The 17,338-nt window shown below is 47.6% G+C and overlaps 1 protein-coding gene across 2 annotated transcripts in view; it reads right to left on the reverse strand.

Annotated features, from left to right (window-relative positions):
* The window catches only part of LAS1L (LAS1 like ribosome biogenesis factor), a 60,054-nt gene that overhangs the window by 30,256 nt on the left and 12,460 nt on the right, over positions 1-17,338 (reverse strand). For both annotated transcript variants that reach the window (XM_090061800.1, XM_090061801.1), the window contains exon 7: positions 9,031-9,140. In XM_090061800.1, coding sequence (XP_089917926.1) covers positions 9,031-9,140 — 110 coding nt within the window. The remainder of the gene's footprint in view (positions 1-9,030; positions 9,141-17,338) is intronic.

A 17,338-nucleotide genomic window follows, 5' to 3' on the forward strand; every position in this document is an offset into this window, starting at 1 on the left:
TCTTACGTGGGACTCTATGAACGTAAGCCCAGCTAAAAAAGTCTTTGTGGGCAGACGTAGCATATACAACTGCTTGTGTAGTAATGAGGTGACTCAGGAGAAGCCAACATTTATGAAGGCCAGCAGCAGAATGTGACTTCCCTTACAGATCAGATTCCAGTGTAGCTTTTTCTCTTTTGGGATCTGTGCTGGGATAATTACTGTATTCTTATACATAATGACTGCTTCTCACTAACTGTTCCAGGCTACCTCCATGAACATGCCACCCTCAATGTGGCAACCATTCAAACAAGAGTGATACAAGCACACGACTCGGGAAGGCTGCTGGGTCACAGCTCCCTCAAGCACAGAAGTTTAGGAGGCTTTACATTAAAAGCAGAACTAGCTTCCAGACATGGAAAGACACCTAATTCCCGTCACCCAGTGTGTGCACAGTCTATGCAGAGAAATGTAACAGTGAGTTGTACTCAAGAGTCACATGGGCATAGCAAGTGACAGAGATGATTACCTGAGTAGCACAAGATACCAGAACTGGGTACTGGACCGCCCCCACCACCTTCCCTGTCTCTGCAGTGCCCAAACTTGTGAATGAATGTGTTTTCAATCTGAAGCTCTTTCTCCTCCCAATTAACATGTTTCCTATGGTGTAAGGATGGAATGGATATTTTCTAATAAGCAAAAAAAAGCTTTTATTTATATTAAGCTTCTTTCAAAATATAGAAGGAAATCTGATAATGCCTTGTCTTCTCAAAGGAGAAAGGGAGAGGGTCAGTCTTTTGTAAATCCTGGCACGTCCAGGAGGTCTACAGGGAAACAGGAGCACTGAGGTGTATGTGATGCTCATAACACTGTGCTGAAGTGCTGTAATACCACATTGCAGAAGAGCAATCGACCTCACGGACCAGCTCCAATTAACGCAGGGCCACTCAAAACATTAGCACTGTATGGCCTGCACACACTGAAGCAAAGGCACATCCCAGTTTTTAAAGCAACTTTTTCTGTTTAAAGTACTTGTGCTTGCCTTGCTGTTTATGTGCAAGCGCCATTTCTCATCTCAGTTTCAAGGGACTGGCAGAACCCCACCAGCTGAAAGCAGGTCGCAGGGTTTTGATTCAGTTTCTTAAAGCATCAGGGATGCAGTGGCTATTCACATGCAGCCCATTTCTGGAAGACTCCCACCAAAGCAGGCTGGCACTGAGAGGAGGAGTGAGCCCATGCTAAAAGTACAGCATTTGCGTTGCTATATAAAGATCAATGAGAACCAGAGTGTGACGGGGGCTTATTTTCATTTTTTGCACAGTAACATACAATTTTTTATGTAGAAGGTAAAAGACAGAGGCAGGATTCTTTTCTGGGAGCTGCTTTTAATTACTCTTGACTCTCATGTAAGACCTGTAGGAGGAAGAAAAATGTCACCACTCAGAGCATTTCCGCAGCTGGAAATAGGTACAGCCTCCCCTTGACTACAAATATAGCAGCCGGTATTCTTTAAGGGTTTGTATTTCTAATCTTTGGAATAAAAATAGAAAGAGGAAAAGTATGATGCAAAGGACTGATGAGGAAGCCAGGGCAACCTAAATCCCAGCCCTGGCTCTGCCTTTCTGATTCATCCTATGCCCTCCAGCAAGCCCCTTCATTTCTCAGAACATCAGTTCTTCCCCCCTCACTTCCGCCCAGGAGAGAGAATACATCTTGGAGGCCAAAGCTCAAAGGTTTTGTCCTAGAGGCAGAAGCCAGCCTGCAGTTCCCAACTAGCCCAAATGCTACAAACCAGCCAGCATGAGGCATCGCCACAGGACACTTCTACAAATGCAGATGCCTTCCTGCCTGGAAACATACCCCATGATTCCAGTCAGTTCCATTAAGCAACTGAGTAACGAGCATTGGTTTCCCAACAAAACGCAGTTTCAAGGGAAAATGCAGATTTGTTCAAGCTGATTTTTTGTTAATGAAAGGCATGACGTTCTGCAAGCGAAACCTTGCCCGAGTTCCTGCTTGCTCATCTGGCCAACTGCAACCTCCCCGGCCTCCTGGTTCCCCACAGCACAGCAGGTCACCCAGAAGCACTGACTCACAAACATCAGGTTGAAGCTCTGATGCCCCATTTCAGGAAAAAAAAAAAAAAGGGAGAACCCAAATGGTATTTTTCCAAAATGAAAGATATTGGGAGTTTCCTTTCCTGAGAATGGCAACTTTCAAAACATGAGAATTTCCCCAAATGTGAATTCCAAGTTGTAACCAGCTCCAGTGACATTAACATATTTTTATATTATGTATACAGGGCAAAATTCAAAAGCAACTAAGTATTTGTAGGTACCCAATGTAAATCGCATTACAAGGGTCCAAATTGCTAGAAGACAGCTGCTCAGCCTATTCCTCTTATAGCACCTATGCTGTCCTGGTTCAAAACTGAGTCCAGATACATTAAGCACAGTATTTTTGCTTCCATTTACATTATGCCTTATTTAATCTATTCAGTGGCTTATTTCAACGATAGTTTCCCATCGTTCTGTTCTCCTATACACTGCAAGGGCCTAGGACTCTTGGATGAAGACACCAAGGCAACAGACCAGCTGTCCACACCTAGCTAAATCAGCTCCAGTCCCATTGGCTGGCTTGATTCAAGGAAGTAAAAAAATCCCCCTAATTTCATATTGCTTTCTATAATGATGTGTTTGTTACTGAATTAGCAGCTGCCACAACCACAAGCTTTCACCCCCAGATTCCAGGGGTAGGAATGCATCACAATGTGTTCTGGGAGGACGCTGAAGCACAAAACAACCCAGAACTGTTTTCTACAGCCCCTCCCATAGCAGACTGGAAGTTGGTGAGCAGACTGCTTACAAGGGCCACAGATGTGGCAGGGGCACTAGCAGTGGCTGCCAGAATGGTGCCGGTAGAGGAAAAATATTACATTATCTTTGGTGAACACAGGATTAGCTTTGCCATGCAAACCTTCTACAGGGATTTTGATGGATACTGCAGGGAGGCAGCTGTCTCTGCCCTGCCAGCGCAAAGCTTCTATCTCCAAATCTAAAGTTTGTATTTTAAGATAAAAAAATTCTCCATTTTGCACTGCTTCACTTTCAGTTTTCTGGTTTTGGTCTGCATGTCTTCTGTGTGAGAGTAAAGTAACTGGCAGAGTTGTGACTAGATGAGAAGCACCATCCCTGTGCTCTGAAGCCTGCAGAGAAGAGTGTCCACATGTTCCTGTGCCCTATGGTCTTCTCCTCTCTAGGACTGGGCTCTGGTCTCTCTCTAAGGCTATCCTCACATTCACTTAGAGACCAAGGAAAACGTTCCACTGCAGCAGCCAGTCTTCTTCATGCCAGTGCTAACCTCAGGCAGTAGAGACGTATAGATCCAGAAGCATGTATACAGCAAGTGATGCTGGGTCACCCACTGGTGCTTCTTTCCAAGTGTCTAGGGGCAAACAGCAACATGGAATCAATGATCAATCGGGAATAGGAATGGGGGTCCAACAGATCTGCACTAAGGCATCCTCGGAAAAGTTGTCTCGTTCCAGAAAGCAAGTTACCTTCCCCAAGCCTGACTACCAGAGTTGGCTTGAAGGCTGCAATTTTGAAATCAGCACTTACAGGAAAAAAACTCTCCCATTAAAAAAGGCTCCAAGAAAAATGTATCACAGGGTGAAAAAGTTCCAAAGCAGTTTAATGCAATTGTGAAATCTCTTTCCAGCAGCGTCATGGCTGTGGGCTCTGGTGTTCTGCAGAAAGTAGTTATTTCACAATCCCACCCTGTAAAGGTGGTTGCCCAGGGGATTTCCCTGCATAGCAGTGCAGCTAGTTTCAGGTTGCTGTTTGATCCCTGGGGTCACTCAGAATACCATGAAAGGACTCGAGACGCAAACCACAGCATTTTGAGAGTCACAGAGACTGACTTCTCCCATTTGGCTCTTTTTCTGGTCTCGCTATTTGGAGCCTGAATTGCAGAGAACCATAAAAAGCCCGGGGCAGTGTAAGATGATAAGGAAGACAGCTGCGTAATAGAATCTGGCAACATTTTGTCAATAAGGCTTAGAAACCATAAAATAAAAGAGACGCATCACGTAATCGGGGGTATTTTTCTGGAGCCTAGGGCACGTGACATAGTTGAAATGGAAGGTTTTCCTCCCTCTTTTTAGGCTTCTTTAGGGTGTAGGATACACCTGGCTCCTTATCTGTCATCTATCCGCAGCACCACGTCACTGCTGTGAAACTCTGAGGGAAGCTCTCAGCAGTGAAAGGTGGAAATGAAAGCTATGCTGAATGGTTTCTATTGCTAGCCAGCAGGTCACAGTATAGCCCTGCACAAGTAACTGGTGATAAACTCCTACCTCCCAGACTTTACTTTGAAATGGAATTTGCATTTTGTTTCTCGGATATCCACAGTGATGCAATTCCTTGCGGCCTCGCAGCTCAGATTATTTTGCCTCTTTTACTGAAAGACAAACAATGATCATTCTGATCTGTCTTTGCAGTCTGAGTCACGACTGCAAAGCAGCAGAGTCATGTAGGGTAATGGGAATCCAGCCTGCACATCCATCCTGCAGTCCTCTCCCCTGGGGTATTTTTACAAGACTAGAAACATTATTAAATAAGTAAATAAATCCAAACTATTCTAGTGTTTCTCCTCCTGTGAGGCATTTTTGTGAAGTCCCACATGCCCAGCAGTACTGTGTCCTTATTCCTGCTGTTTATTCAGAGGGTCCAAAATGTTTTACACGTGCTATAAAAGCCCACTGAGATTCCTCTTATGTGTCATATAAGAGCTGTTCAATAGCACACATAACGGTGCACTGGACTCTCTCTTCCACATCTAGACCAAGAAACATTACTTTCCAAGCCAGTAGATGGTCATGATCTGGCCTAGGACCAAGTAACCTATAGCTGAAAAGCTCTACGTGCCCTTCATGTCTCAAGCCATCAAACCAGATCCCCCCGCAAAACCAAGAAAACAAATGATCAGAAGTTCCAGTAATTAAGAAAATGAACAAAAACAGCTGGAAAATAGTAACTGCAATCTTCCTTTGCAGCTTTAGGTTGCAAGCTACTAGGGCCCTCTGACCTGACGCTCCACAGACCATCTCTAACCCACTTCCAGATGTCTGCTGTGTTCCAGGCTCAGCAGTAGCCCTGTCTCGGGACTGGACGTCACTACCTCCAGCTACAAAAACAAGAGCGTTTGTGTAACTTCTTGCTCAAACACACACAACTCCTAGGGGCTGCTTCCTCCCCTATCGCTCTACAGAACTCCAGCCTGGTGCCCAGACACAGGTACACTGGCAAAGTTTTAATTGATAGGGCTGCCTCTGAATCCCATCCTACTCACCACCTGTCTATTTTGCCCCATGCTAGCAAAGATCAGGCACAGCTTAGATGCTGAATTCAGCCAGGAGAAAATTCTTCCAAGCACCCACATGAAATATTCACAGCAAGATACAGCATGATATGCTTATAAAAAAAAGGCTGTGTGGCATAAATAATTTAAAGGGGAAATGTTAGTGTAGCTCTGTGATGCCACCGGCAGAAAGTAAGTGCTGCAGAACCCCGAGAGTGCTCAGGTCTGCAGTTCTTAGGTCACCGGTTCCCTACCATGTCATCAGCTCCCAGTGTTTTAATTGGGCTGACGCACTTCCAGCTCCCCCGCTGCCTACAGTGATATTAAGCAGTAGAAGTAGGACAGCAGCTTCAGAACAGCAATGCCTCTGAAAGGCCACGCGCAGCCGCAATCAGCTCCATGTGCTGAGCTTTGGAGAAGACTAATTCTAAGCACTGAACTATGCTCTGGACTGACTTGGAAATATATTTCCAAAGCTAAGCATTCCTGATTCTCTTGCTGAGCAAAGAGAATGGAGCAGAGGATGAGAGAGGGGACATCTAAGGGGGCATAAAACCTAGAGCAGCAATTCAGACAGAGCTGGGGGACTCCCAAGCTAAATGGCAAATTTGTGATTTCAAGGATTGAAGTGGATACTACCAGCTGCTCTGTGGTTCCTTCATGCTCTGCAGTGGAGCATAGGGGAGTATATACAGAAGTTTAATGCCCTAAACACCTTGCAACAAAACCCTGAATAGATATCATCAAAAGGATAAGTGCACCAGTAAGGCAACATTACAGAGACAATGTGTGTGATCAGACCCAAGTGCTCAGCTTTGCAGTTTCAGCAACTCCATCCACTAACATTCCTTTTTGCCTAGGGCAAATGCATCACTTGCCATACTGAAACCCTCCAGTGGGCTCCATTTCACTTTAAACACAGCTTTATTGTTCTCTCTAAAGCCATTCACAACTCTCCCCCCACCCCAGTATTTCACCTTACTAGCTTCCTCAAGTATCCATCAGCCACCTTTTCATGCTGAGATTTTCATGCCTTTTTCCAGAGGCGAAAGCTATTACCTAGCACTTTCAAATCCTTCCTCAGGCCCTTCTGACAGCAAAGTGCCTTTAAGACACAGCTAACTGGCCAGGATGAAAGGCACATGGAAAACAGTTGTCAGTTTTCATAGTTCTGATTATTAGAAAAAGCTCACCGATATTGATTTTGCTAAGTGATATCTGCATCCAGTATCTATAGAAAGGCTGCTACTTTCTTTCCCACAAAACTGCAGATGTTTCTTGTCTTAGCACGTGTATTCCTTAGAACAAAGACCGGTCTTCAGATAAGTCTGTAGAGCAACTAACATAATGGACCCCATTCTAACAGGGTCCTCTAGGCGAGTGTTTCTCAATCTTTTAAGTAGCAAGTACCCCTTAATTTCTGAAAATTTTAATAAGTACCCCAACACTCAATTTTCCAGGGGATTGTATATTTACAGACTAATGCGTGCCGCATGTTGGAAGAAGGGTTATATATATAAAGCCGTGATATGACAGATGTCTGATCTGGTGTGGGTAGGGTTGCCACCTTTTACACCAGGGGTGCACAACTCAAGTATGTACCTGGTCTAGAGGTGATGCTGGCCAAAGCTAGGAGGGCTGAACCCAGTGCTGTGCAAAGCATGGCACGCCAAATTATTACTGGGGAACGTAAAGTGCCATAAATGTGTGGCACACCAAATTTTTTGCCATAGTTTTGAGAAGAGGGTGAGAGAGAGAGTGAGTGTTGGGATACCTGCATACCCCCAGGGGTACACATACCACAGGCTGAGAAACTTCTGTAGGCCAAGGGTGGGCAACCTAAGGCACAAGAACAAGTGAAGACTCTGTGTGTGGCAAATGGTAGATCAGAGGGGGTAGGCAGCACAGCAGCAGATCGAGCAGGAAACAGACAGCAAAAGCAGGAGATCAGATAGGAAAGGGAATCAGTAATATTCAGGGAATGTGTGGGGCTAATTTGTAGCACACCTGTGGAGAAGGCTGGCCCCCACTGCTCTAAGTCATAGCTCATAAGAGTATCTAATGATATAGAACAGGACTATCATTCCCCTAAGGCTGCTGTGGGAGCTCAAACCCATCTACCTGATCAGGCAGCTGTAAAACTGAATCAGGCACACAATGCCTGAAGATCCTCAGGTTGAAAGCACTGCAGAAATGTAAAGTACATAAGAAACTGCTGCCCCATTCCCCATTGCTTTCCTCCTCTCTGCAGCCATTTTGCCTACTGTTTCCATGAAACACTACCCCCAGTTTGGCAAAGCACTGGTTATAGTCCACTTCAGGGACAAAACGTTTTGCTATAACTTAAAACCAAAAAGCCAATGGTCAACATTCAAAGCAATACTTAATGACAATGACATAGCTAATTGTCAATAATACAGCTACTACCCTAGGATTATCCATGAGCATGTAGCTGCAGTGGTTTGTGGATAAAATAAAGGAAAGAGGAAAGAATAAGTCAGCCAAGAGAAGCAGCTGCTGACCAGCCACTGGCAGAGAGCACACTCTTCAAATGCTAATGAATTACCTGCAGCCTCCTATGGCTTTGTCTGCAACTCACTTAGCAGCACACTATAAAATAGAGGCACACCGATACATTGGTCCGATATCGGATCAGCACCAATATAAAAAAAACGGACTGTCAGAAATTGGCCTGGTGTGGCTGATAAATGCCCCGTGCATGTGTGCAGCCGCAGCGCAGCACACAGGCGGAGAGAAGCACAGCCCAAGAGCATAGAGAACTGTGTGCAGCTGGTAAGTCTGTTGTGGTGGAAGGGGAGGGGGATGGGTATGGGGGGGCAGATCAAGGCCCGGTGAGGGGGGCAGTGGGGCAGGGACTAGAGCAGGCACTGCCCAGCCAGGTTGGGGCAGTGGACGGAGCTGCGGCTCATCTGGAGGGCACAAGGGAGGGGGAGTGGCTCCTGCTGCTGCGCACACCCTGAGAGGGCACAGGGGGCATGTGCCCCTGGATCTGCGCAGGGCAGGGTGGGCTGCAGCTGTGGGTTGGTCCAGGGCTGTGCCGCATTCTTCCCAGTGCAGGGTGGGGGGTGGTTTGGGCTGGGCTGTGCTCAGGGTGGGCAGCAGCAGCGCTGCAAGGGTGGCTGTGAGGGGGCTTTGGCGAATTTTTGGTCAATATTTTGGGGGCCCAGCCGGGAAGAGCCCCGCACAGCCCCGGCCTCAGCCTGCAACGGCAGCCCACCCTACCCATGGCCCATGTAGATCCGGAGGCACATGCCCCCTGTGCCCTCCTGGGGTGCACGCAGCAATGGGAGTCTCCCCCTCCCGCAGACAAGCCGCAGCTCCATACCACGCCCTGCCCCACCCTGGCTGAGCAGCGCTTACCCCAGCCCAAACCCCAGTCCCACTCCTCCCTCACCACAGGGGCCTTGATCTGCCTCCCCATGCCCCTTCCCTCCCCACTCCCCTTCCACCACAACAGACTTACCAGCTGGATGCAGCTCTCCAAGCCATATTGGAAATCAGATTGGTATCAGCCGATATGCCTCCTTAAAAACTGGCTATTGGTATTGGCCCCCAAAATCTCTATTGGTGCACCCCTAAGTAAAGTGGTACTAGACAACAGTAGATAAGGCACTCTTCAGGACTGGGACCCTCCCTGGGGTAGGGGGTGGTTCTCTCTTGAGACCATACCTGTTTTCTTGCACCAAGTCTTTGATCTGGGCTAAAATCCACTCCACCTCAGAGGAAGGCTTACACCAGACTTTCTGGGCCTTTCCAAAGGGCTGAAACTCCTGAAACACCTGCATGAGACAAAACAGCATTAATGAGAGATAATACTCATTACCAAATGGCAGTCGCTGAAAGTAGAGGCCACTATGCTAAAGAGCAGAGGCATGCGCTTGGTGTTTCAGTCACAAATCCTAAAAGATTTTTCAAAGGTCCTCTCTTACTAGCAGCATGAAAACCAAGTATGCAAGTGTTCAGAACTCAGAACAGGGCTCAACAGAAGAAACGAGCACAAGTGAAGATTCAGAGTCTTGGTACCTGGTTTCCCTGCTCCTCCTGCCTCAAAGACAGAGCACCCATTTCCTGTTTCTACTTGGGTCAGAGTTTTTGCAGTTTTATTAAGTACATGGCTGACCTAAGTAGCATATCAGCACAACCAGCTATGCACTACTGTGGACAGGTGAAAGTACCCATTTAATAAGCAGGAGCAGTGGGAGAAAAAGCAAAGCAGGTGCCTGACAGCAGCAAGAATGTAAAAGGACAATGATGGGGTTACAGTGCCACGCCAGAAATTGGTGGCCTTCCCATACATATACATTTCTTAGTATAATGGGGTGCACTGTGGCAGAGCACTCACAGTGCCTGCCACTTTAAGGGGCTATAGAGCAGTCAATAGGGCAGCTGACAGGTGCCAGCTAGCCCTAATGAGGAGGTCACCTGACTGCAGGAGGGCCCTGGGATTGGAGGAGGGGACTGAGCAGCCTCCATTTTAGATCCAGGGCTCAGGACTGTGGCACCTGGCTGAGCTTCTGCTTAGAACACCCTGGAGGTATGGGCAGGAGATACGGGGATGGAAGGAGGCTCCTGGTCCTCAGTATGATTGAAAGATGCACCCTACTGGGGCAGGATGGCCTAGTGGACCTGCCTGTGGTAGGGCAGTTCCCCAGAAATGCCAGGCCAGTTGCCTCCACAACAAAAGGTGGGTAGGAGCACCTTATAACCCCAGCCCCCACACCCTGGTGGGTTACCCACAGTGGGGGCCAGGTACGTTCTCCAGACACCTGAACCCCATGGGGTACTAGAACCTGGTAAAGAAGTGAGGGCCAGACATGTGTCTGGACACCTGAGCCCATAGGAGGTAAAGACCCTGGTGGCCCCAGTGGGGGTAGGGGGCAGCATAGCGATTAAAGTAGGCAGTGGCCAGCATAGAGCAGGGTGCATGAGGACAACCTGAAGTGCCATGCATGTTGGGTGTAGAGTAGGGTCTGATAAGGAGGACCTGAAGAGCTACACTGGGAGTGTGATGAGTACGGGGTGCAAGAGTGACCTGAAGTGCAGCACATGGGCCAAACTCCATGAGAAATTGACTTAAGGGTGAAGCCCCAGGGAGGGGGCAGCCAGACCCAGGTAGGTCTACAGAGACTGCAGTTGGGCTGGAGGCCATGTCTGTAAGACCTGCCAGTATGAGAGCACAATGACAATATGCTCCAGCGGGGAGTGAGAGTCCCAGTGAGATGCTGGAGCACTGGTCATAGAGTGAGGCACTGTAATGATTCAGATGACATCTGAGAGGCATGGGATACAATAAGGGAAGTTCAGAGTCATGTGTACCGCCCTTGGCATCGGGCATTAAAATGGACAGCTTCCCACATTTTACATCAGTCATTATACAACAAGTCATGGCAGGTGAGATTTGCACAGACTGCTCCAGAACAGGTGAGCGGGCTGAGGATGAGACCCAGCCCTGAATAGGCAACCTGTTACAGATACCACACTGCTTACAGAGACATTCATACCTAGGGCATGTGCAATTTCTACCACCACCTTCACCTATATTTCAGAATCATGCCGTGCAAAGAGGCCTCCAGATAAGAATCTGTTTTCAAAATGCTAACAGAGAAAGTACAAGAGACCTGTACCCTGCTTCTCCAGGGAAGACATGAAAAGTAATCAGACAAGTTCCAGAACTACTCAGAAAATGGAGATTTCTTGTGCCTATCTAAAGTTCAGTTTGCTTAACACATTCACACAGTTATGATTATGCTTAAGAAGTTTTGGGTAACAAGTCAGGTTTGAGATGCAGCCTGGATGTCACAAATCATTAAGCATCTCCAGGTTGGTCATATATATAATCAAGTACAGGGCTATGTGCCCTTATGTTAAAAGTTACTAGAACTCATTTAAGCCTTATCAAAATTTTAAAGTTTGCTGCATTAAAAACTATCAATTAACCAAAAGAGAGAAACTTGTACAAGCCACTAATCTAGATGCAATCATATACAATCATATTTTAGTTGTGTAGCTTGCTATACTGATAAAAACCAGCACACTCCCACCTAGGGAATGTTTAACTGCTTTAGCTATACCCAGATAGTTAAAATGGAATAATTAATATACTAAGAATGTGTCACAGAATCACAGAAAGTTAGAGTTGGAGGGGACCGCAGGAGGTCCCATCTAGTCCAACCCCCTTGCTCAAAGCAGGACCAGCCCCCACTACATCATCCCAGCCAAAGCTTCGTCTAGCCAGGTTTTTAAAACCTCCAGCCTGTACCAGTGCATGGGATTATTCAGACCTAAGTGAAGGACTTTGCACTTGTCCTTGTTGAACCTCATGATTCCTTTTGGCCAAAACCTCAAATTTATCTAGGTCACTCTGAATCCTAGTCCTGCCTTCCAGCATATCTACTACTCCCTGTCAGCTTGGTGTCATCTGCAAACTTGCTGAGGGTGCGCTCTATGCCATCTTCCAGGTCGTTTATGAAGACATTAAACAAAACCGGCCCCTGGGGCACCCCACTTGATACCAGCTGCCAACTATACACTGAGCCATTGATTACTACTCTAAGCCCAATGCTCCAGCCAGTTTTCTATCCACCTTACAGTCCATTCATTCAGCTCATACTTCTTTAGCTTGCCTGTGAGAACGTGGTGGGAGATCATATCAAAAGCCTTACTAAAAATCAAGGTAAACCACATCCACCAATCTCCCTGCATACACAGAGCCAGTCATCTCTCATCACAGAAGGCAATCAGGTTGGCCAACTTGGTTGCAGCCTATAAGTACATAATGGGTGTGGAACAGGATCTGGGGGAATGTCTGTTTATCACAGCACCCCAAGGGATGATAAGGTCCAGTGATCACAAATTCCTGCAAGACTGTTTTGGGCTGGACGCAAGGAAAAACTTCTTTACTGTCCGAGCCCGCAAGGCCTGGAACAGACTCCCCCCAGAGGTGGTGCAAGCACCTACTCTGGACACTTTTAAGAAACATTTGGATGCTTATCTTGCTGGGATCCTTTGACCCCAGCTGACTTCCTGCCCTCTGGCAGGGGGCTGGACCCAATGATCTTATGAGGTCCCTTCCAGCCCTAACGCCTATGAAATCTATTAAATTTGCCCCAGGTGAATCTATGCTGACTGCTCCTAATCATCTTTTTCTCCTCCAAGTGCTTAGAAATGGATTCCTCGAGGAGCTGCTCCATGATTTTTCTAGGAACTTAGGTGAGGCTGAACGGTCTGTAGTTCTCTGAATCCTCCTTCCCTTTCTTAAATATAGGTACTATGTTTGCCCTTTTCCAATTATTTGGGACCTTTCCTGATTGCCATGAGTTTTCAAAGATGATGGCTAATAGCTCTGCAATCTCATCAGCCAACTCCCTCAGCACCATTGGGTGCATCCGATCTGGCTTCATGGACTTGTACATGTCCAGCTTTTCTACGTAGTCCCTAACCGCTGAGGGCTGCTTACCTCCTCCCAAAGCTGTGCTGCCCAGTGCAGCAGTCTGGGAGCTGACCTTGCCTGTGAACACTGAGGCAAAAAAGGCATTAAGCACTTTGGCTTTTTCTGCATCCTGTCACAAGGTTGCCTCTCCCATTCAGTAAGGAGCCCACACTTTCCCCAATCCTCCTCTTGCTACCAACATACTTGCAGGAACCCTTCACTTCTCTTGCTAGCTGCAACTCCAATTGTGCTTTGGCCTTCCTAACTCATCCCTGCATGACCGAGCAATGCTCTTATATTATTCCCTAGTTATCTGTCCAAGTTTCCACTTTTTATAAGCTTCCTTTCTGTGACTTAGTTTACTGAAGAGTTCCCTGCTAAGCCAAGCTGGTCTTCTGCCATACCTGCTAGTCTTCCTGCACATCAGGATGACTTGTTCCTGCACTCTCAGTAAGGCTCCTCTGAAGTACAGCCAGTAGAGCTGAATCGAGCAGGGTGTGAGGCCTGGGGCAAATCAACTCATGCAGGGTCGTGCCCCTATCCCACATGTCCTGGATGCGAAGAAGCCACCACCACGGGGGGTAGCACGCGGCCGGACACAAAGCCGGTGGCAACGGAAGCACAGAGTCGCTGCGGCCACTCCACCCGGCTCTGTGGGGCCCCCCGAAGTGCAGGGCCTGGGACAGTTGCCCTGATTCGCACCCCCACCAGGGATGGCCCTCACAGCCAGCTCTCCTGGACTCCTAGACTTCCCAGGGGATCCTCCCCTGAGTTCTCTGAGCAGACAGAAGTCTGCTTTTCTGAAGTCCAAGGTCCTTATGCTGTTGCTCCACATCCTTCTTTTCCTCAGGATCCTGAACTCAATCATCTTGTGGTCACTACTGCCCAAGTTTCCATCCACTACTACATTTCCCACCAATTCTTCCCTGTTTGTGAGCAGTATGTCAAGAAGAGCACGGCCCCTAGTTGGCCACTCCAACATTTGCACCAAGAAGTTGTCTAAGCAACTGGTTCAACTCCAAATTTCAGATGAGGATTGCTATGGTCTTGATCAGGGGCAGGCAATTATTTTGGGGAAGAGGGTCGCTTATTGAATTGTGGCAAGCTGTCGAGGGCTGCACTGGCAGCTCCACCACTTGACAGGTGCCCTGACCCCTGGTTGCCATCTTGGGACTGGAAGTTCTGCCCCCTAACCCCTGACTTTGGCCACTAGAAGTTCCTCCCCTTACCCCCAGAAGTACTCCTTTCAGCAAGGAGTTTTGCCATCTCAGAACTAGAAAAATACCAAATTATATTCTAAAAAGTCAACATCTAAAACATTCATTACTTTGATTTCAAAAAATATTTTTGCTCTGATTTACATGCATTTGTGTAGTGTACATAGAGGTGACTGTATATAATAGCTTAAAATCAAGTCTTATTCCTGTATATTGTGTAGGGAGGTATAGGTTTGTGGAGAACTGTGGGTGTGTGGGATGTGAGGGAGAATGTGGGTGTGTCTCTGGGGGTGGACAGATGTGGGGGTATGGGTGTGGGAACATATGGGTGTGGGTGTGGATACATGGGGTGTGGGTAGGAATGGAGGTCTACATGCACGGCCATGAGAAGCAGGTGTGGGTGTATGTGTATGGTGGGGTATACGTGTGGCACTTGCCCTATGAACACACACACACACGGTACTGGCGCAGGCCTGTGCTCCCGGTCCAGCAATGCAGCTGGGAGCCACAGGGTGCTGGAACAGGGTGGGGTCAGGAAGACAGGGAATTGGTTGGGAGTAGGCTGGGCTGGGCTCCTGTCTCCTGCTGTTGGCTCCCCCTGGGTCCTACTACCCCTGGGGGCATTGTGTCACCTTTGACAGGAAGCCAGGAGCAGATAAATATTCTCTAAATTTTTTAGGGGGCCCATGGGCCCTTGGGCTGTATTTTACTCACCCGTGGTCTCGATCCCAGAGAGTAATTTGTCTGCAAGCATGTTTCTATTCATGGACCTTACAGAGAAAGCACCTGCCACTTTACAGTCCTATTTGGAATTTCAGCCTATCCATTTTATCAACAGCAGCCCATTCAAGAATGTCTCTAGTTCATCAACACAGGGATGTAAGAACCACTTGTACCCGAAGAAGCACCCAACTCAAAATCCTTGCCTGGGGCAAATAACGTTAGGTAACTGGAACACCGTCTTTACATGGAAGGTTATTTCTAAGTCAGTCAGGTTAGCACCGACCTGCTGCAGCACCATGATGAAAGTCTTTCAAAAATAATAAGGTGTCGCAGGTCACACAGGTGCCCCGTGCCTGAGAGCAAAAACAACTCGGGAGAGAGCCCTAGCAATGAGGGGGGAAGCCCAGCTGCTAGTTACCAGGGCAGGCAGAGTCACAGGTGCTGGTTGCTAGGACAACCACTGGGGAGTCAAGTCAGCTGACAGGAAGGGGCAGGGCCTGGCACATATAAACCCCAGGAGTGAGGCCAGGAGGGCAGTTCCCCGCTGGCGGCCAAGGGAGGAGGAGCTTGGCCAGTGCAGACAGAGGGGAAAGGCCTGACTGCACGAGCAGCCTCTGATTGCTGCTATGGGTTGGAGTATTCTCCAGTAGGGACTGAATGATGTTTTGGCCGGACGGTTTAGATTTTTATGTTACAGCCCAGGGACTTTGAGTTTTGTGTTCACTGTTTATCCAGAGGACCGGGTGAGGCTATTAGGGGTTGGAGGAGGCCTCATAGGGGCTCCACGGTAGTGTGGGGACCCCGGTGCCAGAGAGGTAAGGCACTTTGGGTGCACTGACTCCAGCCCCAGGGCGCGAGGGTGGTGAGAAGCCCCAGGGTGCGGGGGCGGCGAGAAGCCCCACCAAGAGGGAGCAGCAGAGCACCAGGAAGGTCCAAGGCGAGACAGGGCGGCAGAAGCCCAGGGAAGTCACGAAGAGGGCCAAATTACAGCAATATCCAGGTCAAAACCACGTCAGTACCATCTGCAAGGCTTGGGCTGTGGTGTAGGGGAGGAAAAGAAGCGGCAGATAACGCCCCCTGGCACCGGGGTGGATAACATGGGCAGCCTCCCGCTAATTAGATCAATTAACTAATCAATTAAGATCAAGGCATGGCAGGAGAGTGAGCGGGTTGTTGGCCCATAACAGGAGGGCGGAGTCACCAATAGAGAAGACTCCAGTAGAGTCCAGCAGACTCCAGTAGTCACATAAGGCAAATCTCGCTCCGTTAACAATGTTGCTTCTGTTGAGTGTCAGAAAAAAGTCTCTATTTCTTTCATCACTTCAGTTTGTTGTCATTTAATTACCCCATTTTGTGCAAATGCTTACCCGACATATCAAATACAAAAATGTACAGGGAAAAAAATTAACATAAAAAGCTTCAAAACAGTGGATATTAGTCAGTCATACCAGCTGTTTGACACTGAGTGCAACTACACATGCAGTTAATGTGGCGTGATAAACTCCAGTGAACTTTGAGCCAGATGGAGTACAACGTTCCTGGGTGCAGCATCTACACATGTGCCCAGGACAACATCATTTTGAGCCAGGGTGGAGTAGGCCCAAGCTGGTAGCAGGCTCAGGGGGTCACCCCTGGGCCCTGGTTGGTGGCGTCAGGTGGCAGTGAGGCTGGATGGGGCACAGGAGCGCCAAACAGGCAGGCAGGATTCTGGCCCCCTGCTCCACGGGCTGACTGGGTGCAATTTTCACCAGTGGTCACTTTCTACACAAGCGTTTGATTGCAGTTAATTACTCTGCCATAACACAGCACTATCCCCAACAATACTATCTTCTGGTGGAGTTAATTAGTTTACTATGCCCTAATACTGATACATATGTAGACGCTGACGCTTTACTGCAGAGCTAAGTAAAGTGCATATGTAGATACAACCACTGACGATTACAACCAGGCCCTGAACCAGTATAACAAAAACATTGGGGTCTGCATTAAGCTTGCTGTTGACTGGCGTTATCAAACATAATCTTTTATTTTTTAATGAGCCACATATTAATTTTTAAATAAAAAAGTTTAGATGGAAACCTATCTGACTTTATGGTCAACACAAGCTCCAGGCTCAATGAAGATGATATGGAAGTATGAGACAGGGTCACAAGATACCTGATATCTAATCTTAGTTCTGCTTCTAATTCTCTGTGCAGTTCTAGGCTAGTCATATGTTTTTTGTACCCTTCATACTTACTTATTGCCATAATGTCTCAAGGTTTCAAGGTTTGTTATTTCAATGCAGTCTTACATATAGGAACGCAACCTCTTTAAAACCAGCGTATGAAACAAGTTGTCACCAAAACCCCAAACCAAGCCCATGAGTAAGCCACACACAATTGCTACTGTGGCTTGAATCTGCAGCCCCTGGTCAGAACTTGCTTCATCAAGTATCAGTCATGTGGAGCTTCTTGAATGGGCTGTGGTGAAGTCAGACCTCACTTCATGTGATTTTGGTTACAAATGGAAGTTCTGCATGGGCATATCCGGCACTAGGGAAGCAGCAGGGAAAATAATAGAGAAGTCTGCAGAATTTCATCCCCTGATGAGCCAAGAATTTTAAAGA

The sequence above is a fragment of the Crocodylus siamensis genome, chromosome 8 (assembly GCF_052110815.1).
Source record: "Crocodylus siamensis isolate JL-2025a chromosome 8, ASM5211081v1, whole genome shotgun sequence".
In the NCBI taxonomy this organism is placed as follows: domain Eukaryota; kingdom Metazoa; phylum Chordata; order Crocodylia; family Crocodylidae; genus Crocodylus; species Crocodylus siamensis.